The 23,619-nt window shown below is 31.3% G+C and overlaps 1 protein-coding gene across 1 annotated transcript; it reads right to left on the reverse strand.

Moving 5' to 3' along the window:
• Positions 1 to 8,928: 8,928 nt before the first annotated feature.
• On the reverse strand, positions 8,929 to 21,767 carry LOC134696764 (ectonucleoside triphosphate diphosphohydrolase 1-like). Its single transcript, XM_063558700.1, has 7 exons — positions 21,521 to 21,767; positions 20,275 to 20,614; positions 18,283 to 18,469; positions 16,481 to 16,722; positions 15,415 to 15,704; positions 11,258 to 11,417; positions 8,929 to 9,607 (listed from the first exon to the last, which is right to left on the reverse strand). Exons 2-7 carry the CDS (start codon positions 20,603 to 20,605, stop codon positions 9,525 to 9,527), a joined length of 1,293 nt encoding a protein of 430 aa, XP_063414770.1. The 5' UTR covers positions 20,606 to 20,614; positions 21,521 to 21,767; the 3' UTR covers positions 8,929 to 9,524.
• Between the last annotated feature and the right edge of the window lie 1,852 nt (positions 21,768 to 23,619).

Below are 23,619 nucleotides of genomic sequence, written 5' to 3' on the forward strand. Positions count from 1 at the left end.
TATTATATACATGTTGTAAGTAGTAGATAAAATTGAGTTGATGTTTTAATGGTCTCTGTTTAATTTCAACCAGCGACATGATTTGTATCAAACACAGTAAAAACTGTTTAATCGATCTCTATTTTTTTAACACTTCGAAAACAAAAAAAACATCCTCGTGTAAATTAAGTTAAACTTATGACATTTTAGTGTCAAACAATTTGAATAGATGCTTGTAATTCATTTAACGACATCAATCTTTTTTGAAGCGCGACGTATGTTTCCATTTAGGTAGGAGTAAATCTGATTTACTCTTGTTTTGAAGGTTTAGCATACGAATGGTAGAATACTACATTATTAATTAAATCTACTGCTTACATCTGGAAGCGGAAGGATATACCTCTAACAAGTGAGAAAACAATGAAATTCTATCAAACTGAATATTGGGTTAGTTTGTCAATATTTTGGAACGTTGTCCAGAGTAGAATATTGTGATGAACGAACTGACGAGTAGAATTGCATTTACTACGAGATTAATTCTTTACCTTCTCACCCATAAACCTTTGGTTAAAGTTGTGTTTTTTTAAAGAAATCAACACATTAAGCTACAATGTACTGACACCATCGCGTTTTTCACTACTTGAAATAATGTGGTTCGAGGGTTTCTTATATTCAGAAATGTTTAACAGCAAACAATAATGTCATTAAATGGATATACACTTTTTTTATTTAAAGAGCTTTTCTGGATTGACCTTATTTAGAAATGCCTTAAGTCAAACTTGTAAAGCCAGTAATCTATTATACATTATATAATCTATATAATAAAGCTTATACTAACAATGACCACTACCCTTTCCTCGATCTTGATATTTATATCACTAACGGAACTGCTGACCTTGCCTCGATCTTGATATTTATATCACTAACGGAAAGCTGAATACTAAAATTTATGATAAAAGAGATGGCTTTTCATTTCCTATCGTTAATTATCCATTTTTAGATGGTGACGTTCCCTTGTCACCATCTTACGGTGTTTATATATCTCAACTTGGAGGATTCGCTCGTGTTTGTAACAATGTTTTCGATTTTAACGAGAGCAATTTATGTATTACTGAAAAATTATTACACCAGGGTTTTCGATATCATAAACTAGTCAAAACATTTAATAAATTTTATCATCGGTATAAGGACATCATTCGGAAATATAGCTCCACATGAAGACTTCTTGTACGTTCAGGTATTTCACATCTATTTTTTTATGGAAATATTCTTTATGAAGCACAGAGGTGTCAGTATTCACCTCAGAAGCTAACAAAACCTTTAAATAGACTTATTAAGAAGGATATAGTTACGCTACTGTTGTCAGGTCTTTAAAGATTGCATATTTTGACGTTAATATTGATTCACTTATAGGGTCTTTGCATCGGAACTACTAGTAAACCATTTATTCAAAACCAGTTGTTGGCATGACACGGGTTATGTTCTTCTCATATATGTTATGATGGTATGATACTAAACCCCTAACGGGAAGAATTGTGCCTGATGTTCATATGATGAAATCGTAATCTTTCAGTCAGTTTAATTGAAGTCTGGAACTGGCATGTCAGTTAACTGCTAGTAGTCTGTTGCTATTTATGTATTTTTGTCATTTTGGTTTTTTTCTTAGGTATTATCTTGTGACATCAGACTCGGACTTCTCTTGAACTGAATTTTAAAGTGCGTATTGGTATGCGTTTACTTTTCTACATTGGCTAAAGGTAGAGGTGGAGGGTTGAGATCTCACAAACATGTTTAACCCCGCCGCATTTTTGCGCCTGTCCCAAGTCAGGAGCCTCTGGCCTTTGTTAATCTTGTATTATTTTAATTTTAGTTTCTTGTGTACAATTTGGAAATTAGTATGGCGTTCATTATCACTGAACTAGTATATATATGTATAGGGGCCAGCTGAAGGACGCCTCCGGGTTTCGGGAATTTTTCGCTACATTGAAGACCTGTTGGTGACCTTCTGCTGTTGTTAGTTTCTATGGTCGGGCTGTTGTCTCTTTGATACAGTTCCCATTTCCATTCTCAATTTTATTGTCACTACCGAATCAAGAGAAGAGTATGCATGTATATGATAGTAAAAAGAAAAACAGTCAACTATAAAAAGAAGATGCGGTACGATTGCCAATAAGACAACTCTTCACATGTTCACAACGAGACCAATAACACATGAATCAACAACTATAGTTTATCGTACATCCTTTTTTTTTTGTATCTCGGTCTATTTCTATAATTTATTCTTACATACTTTTGATTTTTTAACCCTGTATGCGTACATTGCCTATGTAAATTTTATAAATTGTTTGTATACACATTGAACGACAAATTTATGTGACGTTTATAATTTTTCTGACGTCAGACACTCAAATCAATCCATGTGTTCGTAGATAGTAGATGTTTTTGTGTCCTGTTAAATTGTTCCTTTTAAAATTGTTATACGATGATGACTGATGTACCATATTTTGACTATTTTATTAATTGTGACTGTTTATTTAACGCATCATGTAAATGTAGCGGAATTTGATGAGACTGTTATTAAAGTGAGAGGGTTAGCGCTATAGAACCAGGTTTAATCCACCATTTTCTACATTTTAAAATGCTTGTACCAAGTCAGGAATATGACAGTTCTTGTCCATTCGTTTTTTATGCGTTTTGTTTTTTGATTTAGCCATGTGATTATGGACTTTCCAAATTGATTTTCCTCTGAGTTCAGTATTTTTGTGATTTTACTTTTCACACTGAACAAAGATTGTTCCCCATACATTTAGTCAGCGATAAAATGTCCCGAAATGACAAATGCAATACAATTCAAACTAGAAAAACTCAAGTAATAATTTATGCACAAAATAACGAAGTTAAACGAAAAACAAATACATTACACCGCAACAACTAAATCACAGTCTCCTGAGTATGAAGCTAACAGACCCCTAGGGAATAAGTCGGGGTTAACATGTTAGTGGGCGCCAAACTCTCCCCTATTCTAGAATAGTGTTGCACCAGTACAACATAAGAACAATCTATAAAAATCAGTTAAACACTATTTGATTGAATATTAATTGATACACGTGCCATCTGGAATATCGACACGTGACTTCAAGCTTTAAGTTAGATCATGAATGCAAATGAATCAAAAAGTATTAAAATGTAAATGCAATATATTGACGTCAATACTTCCATGCGTAGCAAGGTCCTTGATTAGTCACATAAGGTGCAATGTATTTATGCAAACATGACATGTCATGGCTTCTTCTTAATTACATATATAAGCTAGTGTCCCTTTTCGAAGCTTTTCCAGGCAAAATAGCATTTGACGGTTATAAAATCAGATGCAGATAATTGCTTTATTTTTGTTTAATCAACCTCGTATTTTTAGAGCTGAAAATTGATTAAGGTCAATATAAAAAATAGTTACTTAGGAAATAAATGCGGTAATTTCGTAATACTGCCAACTAGGTAACTACGAGAACTGCAAGACATTTTGCTATAAAATATAATATAAAGTTTTGAAAAACCTACGTTCAAATATTTTATGAAATTCTTTACATCATGAAATGGAACGGTGATACATATGAAAATATAAGACATTTTATTATACTTTGGGTAGCTACATGTTATTGTTTTCTTATAAAGTTAGAAGCGGATACAAAGAACATACAAAAATAGTGCTGGTACATGTGTACAAAGTTTAAATGACTTATCTTACGAAATAGTATAATAATTATAATGTTATGCATGCAGTCCATACGTGTGTATGCTGTTCGTCCGTGTTGTACGAAATTGTTAATTATGAAAAGAGAAGGTCTTTGTTGATGAGGTTTCGTTGATGGTACAACATTCTAAATTAATTATACGAAATGGCGATGGTATACAAAATAAATACTTCACCTAGTAATTCATTGAAGAACAACAAATTAAAAAAAAAAGCAATCTACAATGTAGGTTTAAAGCATGCAAAATAAGCAAATATCCTAAAAAGGTACTAGTATACAAAAAATAAAATAAATGTGGTCTGTATTGTTATCGACAAGCATCGGCGTAATATGTTCATGTTTTCTTGTCCTGATGATAAAATGTGCTGCTGTATTCAGTACCTTTTTGTATGTTATCTGTTCATCGTAGTCTTGTTAATACCGTTCAGCAGAATATTACCATAATCAAGTCTGAATGTTACTGCACTGTTCGCTAAAGCTGCGAATGCGTCCAATGTTATTGATGTGAAAATGACAAGATTTTACTATGGCAGAAACTTGTCTTTCCATCGTAAGATGTTGATCAAAGTATACACCTAGGTTTTTCACGCAGGATACACTACTTATCATTGTATTAAAGTTCTTTTTCCTAAAATGGTTTATTTTGTTGAACGTTCTAGTATATACCTTTGCCTATTCGAATGCTCTACACGATAATAATTGATATCCGCACGATACATTTATAACAGACCACCCTAGCATGTTTATTTGGATAAATAGCATATTGGCATTTATAAAATTTAAATAAAACTAGAGGCTCTAAAGAGCCTCTGTCGCTCACCTTGGTCTTTTTAAATATTAAACAAAGGAAGAAGATGGATTAATGACAAAATTGTGTTTTGGTGATTGGGATGTGTTTATATAACAAAGAAGATGTGGTATGATTGCCAATGAGACAACTATCCACAAAAGACCAAAATGACACAAACATTAACAATTATAGGTCACCGTCCGGCCTTCAACAATGAGCAAAGCCCATACCGCATATAGTCAGCTATAAAAGGCCCCGATGTACATCTTACTTTACTGAACATTCTTGCTGCTTAAAATTATCTCTATCTATAATAAACTTGGCCCAGTAGTTTCAATGGAAAATGTTAGTAAAAATTTATAAATTTTATGAAAATTGTTAAAAATTGACTATAAAGGACAATAACTCCTTAGGGGGTCAATTGACCATTTTAGTAATTTTGACTTATTTGTAAATCTTACTTTGATGAACATTATTGCTGTTTACAGTTTATCTCTATCTGTAATAATATTCAAGATAATAACCAAAAACAGCAAAAATTCCTTAAAACTAACAATTGATGATCAGCAACCAAACAACGGGTAGTCCGATTCATCCGAAATTTCAGAGCAGATAAATCTTGACCTGATAAACAATTTTACCCAATGTCAGATCTGCTCTAAATGCTTTGGTTTTTATGTTTTAAGCCAAAAACTGCATATTACCCCTATGTTCTATTTTAGCCATGGCGGTCATCTTGGTTGGATGGCAGGGTCACTGGACACATTTTTCAAATTAAATACCTCACAGATGATTGTGGCCAAGTTTGGTTGGATTTGGCCCAGTAGTTTCAGAGGAGAAGATTTTTTGTAAAAGATTACTAAGATTTACGAAAAATGGTTAACAATTGACTATAAAGGTCAATAACCCCTAAAGGGGTCAACTGACCATTTCGGTCATGTTGACTTATTTGTTAATCATATTTTGTTGAACATTATAGCTGTTTACAGTTCATCTCTATCTATAATAATATTCAAGATAATAACCAAAAACAGCCAAATTTCCTTAAAATTACTAATTGTGGGGCAGCAACCCAACAACGGGTTATCCGATTTATCTGAAAATTTCAGGGTAGATAGATATTGACCTGTTTAAAATTTTACCACATATCAATTTGCTCTAACTGCTTTGGTTTTTCAGTTATAAGCCAAAAACTGCATTTTACCCATATGTTCTATTTTTAGCCATAGCGGCCATCTTGTAGGGTTTGCCGGGTCATCGGACACATATTTTAAACTAGATATCCTAATGATGATTTTGGCCAACTTTGGTTTAATTTGGCCCAGTAGTTTCAGATGAGAAATTTATTGTAAAAGTTAACAGACGACGCCGGACGCAAAGTGATGAGAAAAGCTCACTTGGCCCTTTGGGCCCTTTTGGCCGGGAAAGTGCGATAAAGCGGAATATATTTCTATCCAAATGTTAATATCAGAAATATTGAATTGAAATATTTTGAATTCACTCATATATTGATTTTGTCCTTATATTGTCTTCATCCATAACCTTTTTTTAGCCAAAAACATGAATTTAAAAAGTGCAAATGAAAATTCTGAAATATAGCTTCAAGTTCGTTATCTAACATCTTAAAAATAAAACTATGGGTTCGAAATACTGTTGTTCTCCAAGAAATAACATTTCAACATGAGAATACGTTCCTACATGCGTGATTAAGTTATTCACTTTTTTGCCATGACTATATACTTGATTAGGCTATTAAAGTCTCGCTAGGGATAGAAACATGCTTCACAATACTTTGGTGAAACTCTTATCTTTTCGTTATTAGCTTATCTCGACATAAAGTTGAAATTTCTATGAATAAATAATAAGGTTGTAGGTGGTGCCTGTGTAAATGAAATATAACGTGTGAATATATTTACGATAGTGCAATTACTGTAAATATTGATTCCCATCCGCTATTATTCCGACAAACGTATGTCTCCTTAGTAGTACTTCTGAGGAATAAGTAAGTGGCTCTTATATATAATAATGCATCATCAGAAAGACTTAACACTTTATTTATAGGAATGAAATACCATGTGTATAAAGATAATACTGCATCACCAAAAACACTTTATCACATTATTTTTTGGAATGATATACCATGTGTTATAAAGAAAATACTGTATCACCAAAAAGACTTTACCACTTTTATTTATTGGAATGAAATACCATGTGTAATAAAGAGTATTGTTCAATTATTCCGGAACGTGATGTCTATCGTATATATTAATCTGTTAAAATTGTCAGGTTTCGTAGCTGTATCGAAGTGATTTATTCAACAATGACATTTCGTTTATCGAAGTCTATTGTAAACAAAACATAATTACAAAATTATACGTCTTATTCTATAATAAACTACTAATCTTAAATTGTTTCCAATTAAAAGACTAACGAACGATACAGGGTTTCGAGTTGTTAGTTGTCAGTTGTTAATGTAAATGTTGTCTTATCCAAGTTGATATAAAATAATACCCCTAACACTAAGACAATTCACCAATTGTTTTCATAAATGAGTTTATACGAGGCTTTATTAAGATACTTGTGGTACTTATATTTTCTGTTATTATTGTTTATGATATAATTGTATTCTTGTCTTTCAATTTTTGCTCTGTGCTATATCTATATGATTTTTTTTCTCTGTTACATGTACATGTATGACATAGCTCTTTGTAATTGTGTCATTGTGTTAGTGTACTATGGTAAATTTGTGTATTCTTGCCTTAAATGTTTGCTGATATATGCCATTTTTTAGTGATTGAGAGAATATAACACAACGTTGGTTGCTATATTTTTTACATTTGACCTATTGTGTCTGTTTGTTTTGTTCACGCATCGTTGTCAATATAATGGAATTTGATGCGATTTTCATATATAAGTGAAATATTAAGCTAGCCATAAAACCAGGTTTAATCCACCAATTTCTACAAATGAAAATACCTGTTCAAAGTCAGGAATATGACATTGTTATCCATTCGATGATGTGTTACAGCCTTTGATTTTGCCATTTGATTAGAGACTTTCAGTTTTGACATTTCTACGGAGTTCATTATTTTTATGACTTTTTTTTGGCTATACTTTAACGTTCGTTACAATTCATAATATCATCTGGTATGTCTGTGTTTAAGCTTATGTAAAAGTTTGTTGGTTGTATGACGTAAATGTTCATTGTTTAAGTACGTTTACGCAAAACGTTTACTAGGTTTGTAATGACATGAGCAACACGATGGGTGCCACATGTGAAGCAGGATCTTTTTATTTTCCGGAGCACCCGTGTTCACCCCAAGTTTTTGGTGGGGTTCGTGTTGCTTAGACTTTAGTTTTCTATGTTGTGTCTTCTGTACTATTTTTACTGTTTGTCTTTTTCTTTATTAGCCATGCCGTTGTCAGTTTATTGTTGAACTTTGAGTTTGACTGTCCCTCTGGTATCTTTCGTCCCTCTTTTACATAACATATGATGCAAGTAGGAAAATTAATAAAGTTCGAAAATATCAAAATTAAACGTAACTCTGTCAAAAATGTGTACTTGCAATATAAAGTAAATTTTTAATAATAAAATTTTAAAATCCGGTCAGTAACATCAGCCAAATTATTGAGAAAATGGATGAGGCATTCAAAGAAATTATTTCCCAAAAATGTGTACATCCTATAACAATGTTTTTTTTTCTTCTTTTCAGAATGCTTAAGAGAATTTAACTTGAAACTTCCCTTTTAGCTCGAAATAATGTGCATTTGTTCTTAACAGCATTATCAACTTCACACGTAAATAAACTCATAAAAAAATACCAGGATTAAATTTTATATTTACGCTAAACGCGCGTTTCGTCTACAAACAAACTCATCATGACGCTCGAATCCAAAAAAAATAATTATAAAATAAAAATTACGAAGTTGAGCATTAGAGACAAGCATATATTATTTCTAATAATGTTTTTTTTCTCTGATGTTTGGTCCGTTTCTGTGCGTGTTACATTTTAGTGTTGTGTCGTTGTTCTTCTCTTATATTTAATGCGTTTCCCTCGGTTTTAGTTTGTTATCCCGATTTTGTTTTTTTTGTCCATTGATTTATGAGTTTGAACTGCGGTATACTACTGTTGCCTTTATTGAAATACTTTTCTAAAGTTAAATTTATTTAGATTTGCCACTCTCATATTAAGTGACAGTTTAATTGTAAAACTGATTTTTATTTCATGATAATAGCCAAAAAATGGGTAATATTTGAGGTAAAATGTGAAACTCATGAAAGCTGAATCCTTTTAAATAACCGTAGCTAAAAATAAGACATGCACCACCATTTGATTTTTTCTTCATAAATTACTTTCTTACAGTATACGAACCCAAAATCCAGGTTAAGAAAAAGTTAAATTCTAAAAGTGTTTGATTCCTTTATATAGGTGTACATATTAAGAGTGTATGATATAGATTTGACTTTGACAATAAATCAAACCAAACAAGTAGTACGTTAACCATTTTCTACAGAATGATACATCTGAACACAAGAAAGGTCCTTGCTATGAACAGAAATTTTCTTATTGCCAATTTTGTCTGCGTATCAGACCATCATAATGGTTAGTTGAGTTCAATTTAAGATAATGAAAGTCAACTGAAGCGTTGCTACAACATTTTCAAAACTCTCATCATCATTTACCATAATTTTCTGATTTTTTTTATATTAATGTTGTTAAAGTAATATAATAGGAAAGGAAACATTGCTTTATTTACAAAATATACATTGCGTCATAAATTTCGTGGTCCTTTTACTCAATTATGTTCTTGTTAACTTTTCATTAGTAACGTTAATTGTCTTATATCGTACTTTCAATTACCAAGATTTGTCAATATCTATATCTGGTCAGAGCATCTGTTCGTTGATTTTGAATATTAGAACTGTACATAACTGAGCATTATAAAACAGGACAATTCAACAATTTCCTTCCATTGCAGTGTAAGGTACAATACAATGCAATTTAATTGAATAATAGTTTGGCATCGGCATTGAAGGTGTAGTAACTCTTCTCCTCCTCGTAGAGAATTGCACCGATACTCCAGCCTGTACAAATACAACAAAAAAGACAATTGAATAAAGTTTAAGAGGTACAGTAGTATGGTATCTAAAAGTACTCAACTCAACGTAAGAACCAAAAACACAAATGATGATATTTGCTTTTCGGTGTGAGCCTAGGTTCCGTGTTGAAGACCGTACCTTGACCCCATGATGGCTTACTTTTACAAATTGCTACTTTGATTGAGAGTTGTCATATTAACACTCATACCACATCTTATGTCTATTTACACTAATTTGCATAAATTTAAAAATTATATTAAAGTGACATACATAGCAATTATTAAACATTACTAACTGTTTTTAATGCCATTTTATAATTGTAATGAAAGCGTTTCTATTGTCGAAATTTGTTTGAAATTTGCTAAATTGACCTTTAACTGCCTAATCTATGTTTAATGATCTGTTAATTAAAGTTCTAATAACCGATGCCAAAAATAGCGTCGTACCATACCCGGAGCTGTAATTCAACAAATTAAGATATAAAACTGATGTATGACAAGTTGTATTTTCAATGTTCATTATCGAGTTCACAGAAATTCTAGCTGCGGTTGAAGCTAGATAATTTAATTTTAGTTGATGTCCCATGTTTTACTACATCTACGACACTCATTAGTGGTCGCTTATGACGCAATTTATTTACTCAGCACATAAATTTAGAAAACTTTCTCAGTTTTAATACATGTCTGAAACTCAAACATAACGTGATTAACTTACAACATAGACTGATTATGTATCCCTAATTAATCCGCCATCCTTTCGTGTATGTTGAACAACACGTCGGTCTATTTACGATTTACTTTGAAACAAAAGCTTACTCAACAGGTATACGTCAAAAGTTTAAGGATCATTACATCAAAATAAATATTGATAATTGACGTATTTATAGAAAGTAACTAATTGAGTATGGATTATAAGTAATTACTAGCGTGCGAGTTATCCTCCGAACTTATACAATAGACATTCAAACTCATTTTAATTACAATTGTCTTTTCAAAATGTACTGAAATGATTTTTTAGTAAAACACTGACCATCGTATAAAGGGTTTAGAAATCCTGTTATGAAAAAAAGTAATAAAATAACAAAAAAAACTCATCTTAGAGTAAAATCCAAAACATAAAATCTCTAATCAAATGACCAAATTAAAAGATTAAACACATCAAACGAATGGTTCACAACTGTCATATGATTTATATTGCCTCGTTTGATGTAAGAACAATCAGGCTGACGTTAAACCAATTGTTGATTACATTACAATCGATTTGCATGTAAATTGTTATATACACTGGACCATTTCAGAACTGGAGTAAGGTCCGTGATTGAGATTAACCGTATAGTAGTACTGACAATATTTTAAATACGTAGCGACATTCCGTCAGAATCGAATTATAAACTCTGAGATCTCTAGCTTGAAGCCTCAACTATGATTTCCCCTAAACTAAACTGATCAATGTTTTTTACCAAACTTCACGTGGAAGCTAACAATGCACGTTTTTTGTTTGAAGATGACAGTCTGATTTTGTTAGCAGTACATAATGAATCAATAAACAAACAACTCAATGTAGTTTTCCTAGTTAAAGCTTATTTGAAATTAACATGTGTTGTTATTGTTTTCTTTAACATGGTTATTTACATACCTATCTTAACACCGTCCAGCTTCCTCTTCGCAAATATGTTTTCTGTTTCCATGTTAAAGCCCAAAGCTTTCAGTAGTTTAGGAATGTATAGGCCATTCTGACAATCAAACGAAGCCCATCTTGTAGGGATGTTAAATTTAGCTGCAGCTTCATCTAGAGTCTGAAAAGAGAACCAATATGGTAAAATAACACTGTATAATGTTAAACTTTTTAGATCGATAGAACTTATCACTAATAAAATTGAGCACGTCATTAAGTAATACAAACAACTGTTGATGTTAAAGTCAATAGGTAAAAAGACGTTCTCGCAAAACAATGAACATTGAAATTGTAATATTGGACTATAATATAATACCCAAATTATTCGTAAACTGTCAATCTTGATCTTTTTTTTATTATTTCTTTGAAATACAACAAAAACCGAATCGAACTAAAAACTTGCACGCAATAAAACAAAAACAACTGATAAAGCCGCCGGAACCATACATTGTTAGGGAATATGTAGATTTCTTACTTCGTTATTGATGCAATAGTTTTTAAATGTAGTGGTCTTGGCTTCATATATAAAATGTTCATCAAATGAACCTAGAGATATTTTATATTTTAAAATGCAAGACAAAAGAAATACAATAGAATTCAAATGCATCTGGATCGCAATGTGTTAGATATATCGCGATGTTGATGTTTCCTTTCGATTTGATCGATGCCCGATAGTATTAATACTTGTAACGTAATATTTTCACGAAGTATGCACATTTTATTCAGAAGTTGTGTCATTCATAGTTTCCATTGAAATTGCACCTTATATAAGTACAGTATGCTTGACTTTAATGGGTTCATAGCTTGTGTAATTTTATATATTATTATTTTTTTTCTAATTTGTATCTTTTATATTTAACAAAAAGGACCTGTTTTTAGAAGGAGCTTATTTCGACAAGCTGCTTAGATAACGTTACAATTTCTGGACTAGTATTGTTCTTTAATACCCGTCATGCTATCTGCTCTATTTTTTGTCTTCGCCATCCAATAATAGATACATATTCGTTATATACATGCATCTCTCAAGATGCAATGTTTAATCCCTGCTACATGATCAAATTATTATCAAATAACGTTTTGTGTTGGAGGTGTGTGTATTAACTGATGATTTTCTCTTTTATTTATTTTCATTTCTCGCATTAATGTTGTTTACCCCTGTTTTTAGTTATGACAATAAATGTGAGTAAAAATCTTCAAAAAGTCTCCAAAAAAAATTGAATAATGTTAACAAGATTTGTCTGTAATCGGATATAAAATTAGATGGCAAAACAAACACATCATCAATAAATATCTTGCTGTTCGACACAAAAAATCAAAAAAAATCAATCAAATACTCAACAGAGATAATGTGGAATAATATAGTTGAAGTCTTAATATACCATGCTGGTACCTTTTGAATATCTGAAATTGACTTTTAGAGTTTAATCATTGGAGAACAAAACAAGGTTAAAGTAAACATCCAGTATCCTCATTTAGTGCAATTTCAAATCAATGAATTTTCAAAAAGCACTTTCATCAATAATTAAATGAAATGTATTAAGGTTAATTTGGGTCGCTTATTACAAACATTTGCAAGTCATACGAATATTGAAAGAGATGATTCTAATATTTGCTCCTTCATGTTTTAAATTCACGATTCAATAGTATTACGAAGGAAAATGTCATAATCAAGTTTGACGACATTAGAAGGAAAAAGAATACAAATAATCATTGTAAATACTATGACATTCAAGTTTGAGTGCCTTAAAACATTATTTTATAACTTATAAACTTTAACACGTCAATCACATCTTGATTCTGTTTAACCGATATAACGGGCTTTCAGATGTATTTTAAAGTAAAAAAACGTGATTTCAATATATTAAAACGTGTGCTTTATAATGATAATGCAATTAAAAACTAGAAGAATATATTATTCCAGCAAAATTATTCCTCTACGACATATAAAGAATTTAGATGATATTGATAATATTTAATAAAATAGTTTTATTGTTGTTTTTTAGTCTAAGGCGTAAAAAGGTAACAATGCTAGATGTAAAACTGAATATTGATTTAACCACCATACCACATGAATATAAATTAGGGGCAGTTGAATATTGTCTCAAAAACCTCCTTCCAAAGACGACAAAATAGACAAAAAAGATGTATCAGGTACAGCCATGGGTACACACGTTGTCATAACTTATGCTTAGACATGTTTTAAAATTCAGTTGTTAAAACAATCTCGATTACCATTCATTCCCCATTTCCAATTGTTTTATCTTTTGGCCTTTTGGTATAGAAAATTTAATGAGTTTAGAAGCTTAATCAAGAATATCGTGAAACGTATTCAATTCACTTTGAACATGGTGATCACGAATAACTGTTTTTAATTATTTCCATGATTAAAAAAAATACAGATATTGAAACAGATATTCAGCGGAACTCCTTAAAGTTCACAAAACTTATATTGTTTTAAATTTACGTCATTGGAAATAAAAATTTGACAGACATATCATTCAACTTTGCAAGAAACAATAGTACAAATGTTACAACATAGAAAACTAAAGAATAAACAACACGAACCCCACCAAAAACTAGGGGTGATCTCAGGTGCTCCGGAAGGGTATGCAGATCCTGCTCCACATGCGTCACCCGTCGTGTTGCTTATGTGATTACAAATCCGGTAAATAGTCTAATTCGGTAGGTCAAATTCATGAAAGGGAAGGGGATTGTAGTTACGACGTAAGGAACATATCCGATATCCTTTGTGAAACGGTTATTCCATGACGGTCAACCAACTCGTGATGGCGTTCGTAAAATTCACGAAGGAATGATTTCAACTTCACCATTTCTAACTCTTGGTTTAATAGCTTCCTTGTGAGCAGTAACCCTCTATCAAGAAAATGGTGATAGGAAATTCTAGCACGGGAATATCGTATCAATTTGGAGATGCATACCCGGTTTGCAGGTGCTGCTGGAATGTTGCTACTTAGAAATGGAAAGTTCACAATTGGAAATCTGAAATTATCTCTATTTTCGTGAAGTTTTGTCTTCAACCGACCCTCATTGTCAATTTCTAGATGAAAGTCAAGATATGAAGCCGACTTAACTGTATCTGTAGTATCCTTTATCTCCAATTCGATGGGATATATGCGTTCCACATCGTCACCAAATTTTGAATTGTTTAGTGAAAGAACGTCATCTATATAGCGGAAAGTAGAGTTAAAGGATATTGCTAACTTTTTATCTTTCTTCCTTAGAAGTTCCTGCATGAAGTCAGCCTCATAATAGAATTTATACAAGTGTCCAATGTTGAAATACGAAATAACTGAATACAAGCGTTAGAACAAAAATGCTTTAAGAAAAGCAGTATATAACTAAAAAGAAGGGCGCAGGATATTAGAGTAACATTTCCTAAATTTATAATGGAAAGACATAGACTTTCAAAACCTATATGTACGAAGACCATATTACACGACAAATGGTACCGAAAAATAATGTCAAAGGAATCATCATGTAAACCGAAAAATGCGGAAAATGACAATATCAGTTATCCAAAAATATTTCCACTGATGTAAGACCAAAGAACGTATGGAGCACTCGCCAATTAAAACATAATAAAAACTAAAGGCAATCAAAATTTTGTTTAAAGTGGCTCACTAGCCCAATGTTATACACAACATGATTTTCTAAACAAAGAGTATATTTGAACGTCAAAGATGTATGATCTGAAACAGTTTAAAGATATATGACCATGACGATCCTAAAAACAAAAAGAAAATGACAAAAACTACAACGTCACATTTGCCTGAGATGACTGAAACCTAAGTTACTAAACAAATTCAAAATGTACCTACGGGCAATTTGGAAAGGGTTTTTTTAAAGTCAGAATCATATAGAAGATAGAAGAAGAGCACATTTAGAATAGGAATCCATTAAACATACGAACTGTTAAACAGAAACAGATATTCAAGGATCTGAATGTCAACAGAAGATCATTTGGGTAAGAAATACGAATGAGTTCCCTTTTTACACTCATTCTTAAAGATTAATAGAACCCAATTGAAAATATAATGGTAACTATTTAAATTCGTGTATAAAGATACAATTATCCTAATTTGTACGAAATTATTTACCAATCTACAGTAATTTGTTGCCATCAGGTACATATCTACTGGTCTCATCATGTCGTTATCATTGAGAAGTCCAAGTTCGTCTGCTGTGAGGTATATTGAGCCCAATGCTAAGAAGTTTTCCCTGTGAACTGGTGGTCCGTAGACAGATCCAATTGTACATGGTTTCGGAGAACACAGAAACTCTGGGATCTTTGGTAAGTATGTGTCTATGATACGAACACATTCAGTCGCATTACTGGCCCCGTGTATGGTAACAGTCTTACCCTCCGAGGTAACGTTATGGGAATCACCTACAAATAAATATATTACATGGTATAGTATGGTCTTTATGTTAATAACCTTTGCTCTTCAACTTCGTAATTTATTTGGCCTTTTTAACTTTTTTGGATTCGAGCGTCACTGATGAGTCTTTTGTAGACGAAACGCGCGTCTGGCGTATATACTAAGTTTAGTCCTTGTATCTATGATGAGTTAATTTGACGATTTAAATGTTTCTCCGAGGAATACATTCAATAGCAACCCTATTTAAATGACCTTCAAATAAATACAAAATTTGGTACAAAAGGTACATAATGTTCATTTTTTACCATTCAAATTATAATATTTTATATAGCTTAAGTTTTACAACAGCAGAACAGGTTATTTGCATATTTTTGTCCAACGTTTCAAACATGTTTAAATCAAATTTGAGTCAAATATCTTTTTTATCTGCTTAGCGGAAATTAGTGATGTGTATAGGGAGTGAACCAAATTTCGTGCAAGTTAATCTTACATTCCCTCGGAAAGAAGTAGACCGATCAACACGCCTGTTTATAACTTTCCGAGTAGTAAGCATTGTTTTATATTCATGACTGAATAGTAATTACACCAATGGTTTTGGAATTGTTAACCTTATATTTGTTTTTGATAAATACGGATTTGTTACATAATCATTTTGGATTTACACTTCAAACAAATAATATGTTGATTGTGATGGATTAATTTATATCAATCTGCAATTCAATAACCAAGAATATTATTTAACCAAGTCATACAACTATATTTCATTTGTTTTTGTTTTGCATACCTTTGAGCATGCATGGATTCGTCAGCACGACAGCTTGCATGTTCTGTCTAACTAGATACTCCTCAATCCTCATACCAATAGATTTGGCGCCATATGAGAGGAAGCTGTGTGCATATACATCGTATTCCCGACCACCTATGATCACGGCTTGTTTACCCGCGTAAATTGGTCTTTCGGGAATGAAAGCTATTTGCATTGATCCACCACCAACTTCAACCATACCAATAGTGTCTTTAGGAGTTCTGTACGAAAACAATATAGAAAAAGAAGTTCTGTATAAAAATAATGTTAAATATTCAAACGAAATCACAGAATGTTAGTACAGAATTCTTTAATTTAACAAATTACTGACTTTCAAATTTTTAATGTTGAACTTTTAAATATTTATTTGTTTTGACAGCTTCATCGTTAGAACTTTTACCAGAACAAATATGACTTAATTTTCCTGACATTTAAATGTCTTAGTTGAGAAGCAATGCGTATATGCCAGGGTCTACGGAACAATTGATTTGTTCATACGTTGCGCCATTCTCATCTATATGATAAATAAGTTAACAAGGTTATTGTGAGACATTTGGACTTTTGGATATGGCTGAATATAATGATATACATGAGAAACCTTTAATAACGAGGTATAGAGTAGGTGAGCTCCCCAAAAGACAACTGTTTTACAAAAATGTTCAGTTTCAATAAATGAAATGTTCAATCTATCGATATTTATTTCACTTCAATAGAAAACCTTGTAAATTGTAATTATTAGAGATGATATAATTCGTAAAGGAATAAGGTTTTAATATTACTTTACAGATGTAAATAAACTCTGATAGTTATTCTCGATTTTTTTAAAAGGAAAAAGCCGATAGGATATTGTATATGTATTGTCTTTTTATAAGGAAGATACGAAGATTTGTTCACTCAAGAATATTCATATTTCACGAGGGTTTTGTACAAGAAAAATATGATTCATCGAGGGTGAGCACATCTTAGTATCTCTCGAAGCCATTCAAAATGAATGTTATACTATATGCTTTGTTTACTACCCTTTTTTTCTTATCCGTTTGTTTGTATTGCTAAAACACGACATACACATTGATAAACAGTACGGACCAAAAGGTTCATTATAAGTCTTTTTAGTTTTTTTAATAAATTTGAACACGATAATGATTTTCTATCGCTATTAAAAAAAGAGTTCAAAACCATGTGTACATTTATTGCGCGGAACGTTGCACGATGTAGTCCCGACATTTCAGAGGGGAATATGAAGCTATTTTTACTGACAGGTGGAATAGTCTTATCCCATCAACTTTAGATTTAACCATCGATATATACAAAGTCGATAAAAGCTGTAATTGTGTTACATGCATTTAAGGAAACGCAGATTTTTTCTTTTTTTTTTAATAGTAAAATATATATAAAATGTACTATTTCTTTTTAAAACTGTAGATATTGAAATGTATCAACAAATGCGTTTTTTCCCAAACTGAGAATAAAACGTACATGATGAAGATAGATCACTTCAAATAGTTAGACAAATTAAAAACATGAGGGGAATATAAATTATGGTTTTAACTATATCGATTTAAATTATTCTTAAGAAACTTTCAGAAACTGAATTAAAGTAGATATCCATATTAAATCTTCTATGCGCACTAATAACAGATTTAACTTTAAAGCACTTTGGCTCGTATTATAAGCATATTCATTGATTGTCATAACAATAGAGCCAATTCGACATATATTTAGTACAAAAGTTAAGTCTTCAATTTAATCTTGTCCATTACTTTTATTGGAAAGTAACTTACTTAGATATATCAAACATATTGTAAAGATAGTTTATTGATATCCAGGCGAATAAAGCCTCTTCTTCACCGCTCAATATTCTTGCATAGCCATCAAGGTACTTAAATGGATTCATACTTCCGTTTGACATGAACAACATCACTTCCTTTAGAATATTGTCAGTACTGTCTTCGTCAAGGAATCGTAAACCTTTAAACATATAATACACATTGTAAAAACTTCAAGGGCAAATAATATTTTCTTATGAAGGAAAACAATTGATGCCAGGTTAACAAGGATACATTTTTTTGCCATGTATCTATCTTAGCATTTAAATTGTACTCACTACTGTAAAAGAGGGACGAAAGATACCAGAGAGAGAGTCAAACTCATAAATCAAAAATAAACCTTTTATGTTTATACTAGTTCGTTTTTTCAAAGGGGAAGGAACATCAATATTGTTTCAATAGTATACTTAGTTCGACCTTAAATTCATCCCGAATTTTTTTCTGTTTTTCAGTAAGCTTATCTTCAGATGTTTTGAAGTCGTTTGAAGGTCCAAATATTATTTAAAAAATATATTTAATCTTTTTTTTTCTTCTTTTAGTGGCGCGAACTCATCTTTAATTCTACTTAGTTTTAAGTGGTTTCAATGCCAGAAACAATGCAGTTATCTCTGTAAAAGCTAGAATTTGTTTGCGACTTGTGATTGATGAGGTTTTAGTATGATTTTAATCTGGATAATGCTTGTTCATTTATGGAAACTTACTGTAACCTAACATAATACAGTGGACAGACATAACCATCACGGACTTTTTACATCAATTGTTACAGTAATATAACAAAAAAATAAAACTTCCTGACATCGTGTTAATTAAGCAATGTTTGCAATTATGTACCATTGTTTACTTGGTGAACGATTCATTGGTCGGTTAAAGTTTGTGTAAAGTACAGAGACAAATATCACATAATGATCAGGACAAGGAACATTTCCTGTTGTGTTTTTTATAGTGTATCATTCCACACGAAATAAATACACTGGTGCATTGTATTTTCTAGAAGTTACTTCAGTGTATTGCATCTAGCGACAGTTCCAATACACTAGTGCATACATTTGCTAGAAGTTTTACACGACTGAAAAAAACCGCGCATTTTTTTTCTTAAATTGGTTAGTTTTCTCGTTTATATTGTTTTACACTTGTCATTTTTTGGGCCTTTTATAGCTGACTATGTGGTATGGGCTTATTTTATTGCTGAAGGCCTTACGTTGACCTATGGTTCTTTATTTCAGTTTCATTTGGTCTCCAGTGAAGATTTGTCTCATTGGCAATCATAACACATCTTTTTTATAATTGAAATGTTCACTAAATCATTGTACGTGGCGACATTTTAATCGTCTCATTTGATTTGTTTTCTTTACAGTTTATATCCATTTGTTCATAGATAAAGAACTTTTTTGGAGTGTGCTGCGTTGTTCTGTCATGTTATACATTCACAAATTCTGTCATTTGAAACCTAGTTGTTTTCGTTATAACAAATTTTCAAATCGATGTATTTTGTCTTGACAATACTTTAATGACAGTTGTTATCCGTTCGTTTGCTGTGATTTTGCAATTTGATTAAGAACTTTCCTTTTTGAACTTTCTCAGACATCAGTATTGTTGATATTGTACCTATGACTGAATCTCGGCGTTCAGTTTATCAAATTTGAATAAATCCCGACTTGTTATCAAATTTGTAAACAAATACATTAAGATCTAACAATCATCACCATAATATTTATAGCATGGTAAAAAGAAACAATGTTTTTGGTTTTTTTTGTTTTTTTTAATAGCAGAAACACCTTGCGAGAAAAGGATATGAACTGAGTTAGATATCAATTATAATGATTAATTTCTTATATGCAGAAACATGTTTACATGTAATAAAAACTATTTCTGTATGTATTCGGGGGTTTTCCTGGGTCATGTTTGTGGTCAGTTGGAATACAATTCAACATAAAACAATGGTCCTACCTGCAGTCGCCATGAGATATACCGATGTACTTTCATGAAGAGGTTCTGGAATCAACTGTTGCAACAAAGCGAAAATTTCCCGTAGATAAGGTCTTATCATTTTAATATCACCAACAAAGTCACTTAACGCTGGTTTGAATTTTCTATAAACAACCTCTTCAAATTTGGGTAAGTCAGTCTCAACTGTTTTTGGAATCCATCTATATAGATGAACTTTTGTACTTGTACTCCCAGCATCAAGAATTGCTCCGTACTGATAGTCTAATCGAAATGATTTGCTGAATGTAGGAAGCAAATACAAAACAAGGCACAATACTCTTTTTCGATCCATGTTTAATTTCTGAAAAAAAACGACTAAATTAAGGAAAGCCCCTTGAAAACTGATGAAAATTCTAATAAGAGGAAAAATCGTATCCGCTTTTTAATATAATGCAAACAAATTTAACATCAGTTCTTCCTTTAGTTACTTAAATTAATCCTACATATCATATTGAAAAAACGGTACGACATCCACAGCTTATTATCTAGTACACAACTTGTATTGCTATAACTGTGTTAGATAAATGTAAATAATGCATTTATTCATTTGTCCTATACTTTATATTTAAATGGGGAAAACCTTCTTTAAATCATATTTTATTAACATGTTTGTTATCTATTATAATCAAGATTCATGTGTGTGTGTAGATTTGACTTTTGTCCAAAGTTTGATTTGAAACCATAACGAAAAATGGTTTGTGGCGAAATATGCCAGAGACTATCTGACGAAGGTGAAAGCAACTAGTGGTATATACTCATCGTATAGTTTGTTATAAAAGGCATTGACATGAGAAAATGTAAAACATCAAATAACAAACAAAAAAAAACAGTGTAATTGTATGTACGAAACATTGCGCTAAAAACAAATATGACAGACACAAACCACTCAAGTACTCATTACTTAAAAGTGTTTCAATTGATAAGTGTCTTCCGTTAAATTCAACGTATTTTCGGAACATACGAAGTAAATAAAAACAATTATGTACCAAATTGTTTAATTTAATATTGGTTTTACTGTTAATATTACGCATTTTGTCAAGTATTGCTATCGATGAAAGCTTAACTTGTTTTTTTACTGTCTTAATCGGGAAAAATGAATATATGATTAAAAGAAAAGTTTAATAAGATGTGAACATTTATATATGCATTATTTTTAACTTAAATTAATTGACGAATTCAAAAACAAATTCAATAAAACTGAACTTACCGTTAAATAAATGTTTCAAGATTCTCCTAGATTGTTATTGTCTGGTACTTATAAAGTCACCGCTAACGTCAGAAATCCCAATGGGTTACAAATGTAGATGCGTCACAGAAAATTCATACTCAAAAGCCAAAGTGTCACCAATTCGTTCGTTGTTCAACCATCGTCATTATTTTTTTTCCACTACATTAACTGGATAATAAAGTAAAGTTATGAAGAATAATTATAACATTGTAGCACCAGTATTGTAAGTTGCACCAATCAGCTATGCAATCAATACAAAGCTACAATGTTAGAGGGCGGAGGATCTCTGTCAATTATATCAGCATCTATCAGTATATGACCACTAACTATGCTAAAAAAAAATGCAATTGGAAATTATTTTCAGTGCTCAGTTATATTTTTTTTTACTAAACTGGTATGACCAGTTATTGTAGGGATAAGTTAATATCTAACCAGGCAAGGAAAGGGGTAATTAAAAATTGTACACAACTAATAATAGTATGTACAAGTTTTGCAAGAATGAGGAAATTTAAAGGGAGGCTATAAGACAATATGGATATAGTGTACTTGTTGCTTGCATTGTGGGGTAAAAGAACAACTCTTTTTGACAGCTTGTGTTAAAGTACAACAACCTTGCGTATAGAACAAATTTATTATTATACTAAAATTTCACAAGTATATAAATTTAACTAATTGTGATTTCCTGAATAAATAACTTGGACTCGGGGAACAACTGCATCTCTATCTTATACATTTTACTAAAAGTTTTTTAACTGGCAAATTCTTATAAAATATATCTGACTTGAAACATGTTTTTTTTTTCATTTTTCACGGCTTCCTAGTACTAATAGTTCTATGAGTATTAATACAATTTTGATTCAACTTTTTATAAACCTGTGGCGATGAACTTATAAATAAGAAATAGTATATCATTTCTTTGACTCCGTTATCTAGATAAAAAGGATTTACAAAGTTAACCAAAGTATGAACATACATTTCGTATAGTGACCCATTAAATTGGTAAAATTGTCGGATGATTTTCAAACAGTTTAACAATCAAGGGTTGGATTAATATATTTCGTAATAAAGTATTAATAATGATTGACTAAAGTAGCGTACGTACACTCCATTAACTCTGGTGGATAGTTGGATCAATTTCAACCATACAACATTTCATTGGTTTTTTTTGTTCAGAAAGTTTAAGTAAATGTTCTTAAATACCAGTTAAGGTATATAGCCGAAGATAATAAAAGAAGTTCTTCAACCTAATCTTACACATTACAATATCCTCTATTTTCGTTTTAAAGAAGTATTGCGGCGATCATATTCTAAACATTACAAACTGCGACTTGAATGGAGAAATGTCTCATTGACACTCATATCCGATCCTCTTATATCTTTATGCAAAGTGCTTTGATTTTAAAGATGTTTTTATTCTCAGGACATCTGAAGGTGTAATTTGGTAACATTGTAAATTCACAACTGTAGTCTATAAATCAACAATACGATATGATATTAAAACATCCTTACAACGTTTGTTCGATGAAACTAATGAAAACTGTCAAATTTACTGCACTTTTTCAGATATGACATGCGAGACACATATCACAAAATAATTCTAAAAGACGTTGAATTTTAAAAGACATTAAAATTTGATGTTGTTAACGTTGTTATTTCTGAGCCTTTCGTAAATTCATTAAAAGAAAATTCAATTTGTAAAGACATAAATATTTTAAACATCTAAATGTCAGCAATGAAATTATAATGTGGGTTCATGGAGCGGATGCATCTTATACCATTAACTCTTAAAATATCATAATTATCATGCATTACTGATATAACCGATGCATTTATGTCGCACTGCATGACCATGCTTATAGAAAGCATGGCTTGATTTCCTTTCATCTTTATCAAACTTTTATTCATTGAAATGATCATGTTATATTTGTTTCGGAATTGGCGAATGCTTATTATCTTGAAAACATAAAATTTTACATTTGTTATATGCAGATTTTTTTTTTCCTTTGTCCCAATTTTTAAATATGAACAAGTATTTAATCTGATAAAAATTTTATCACCGTCACTTACGTTATCCGACG

Source organism: Mytilus trossulus, chromosome 14 (assembly GCF_036588685.1).
Source record: "Mytilus trossulus isolate FHL-02 chromosome 14, PNRI_Mtr1.1.1.hap1, whole genome shotgun sequence".
Classification (NCBI taxonomy): Eukaryota; Metazoa; Mollusca; class Bivalvia; order Mytilida; family Mytilidae; genus Mytilus; species Mytilus trossulus.

Excerpts from the sequence above, each read along its gene's own strand:
- LOC134696764 (XM_063558700.1), bottom strand. The coding sequence starts at position 20,605 with ATGGATCGAAAAAGAGTATTGTGCCTTGTTTTGTATTTGCTTCCTACA. Across the intron at positions 11,418-15,414 it reads CAACAAATTACTGTAGATTG|ACTCTAGATGAAGCTGCAGC; the intron begins GTAAATAATTTC and ends TTCTCTTTTCAG. Across the intron at positions 9,608-11,257 it reads GCTGGACGGTGTTAAGATAG|GCTGGAGTATCGGTGCAATT; the intron begins GTATGTAAATAA and ends GTATTTGTACAG.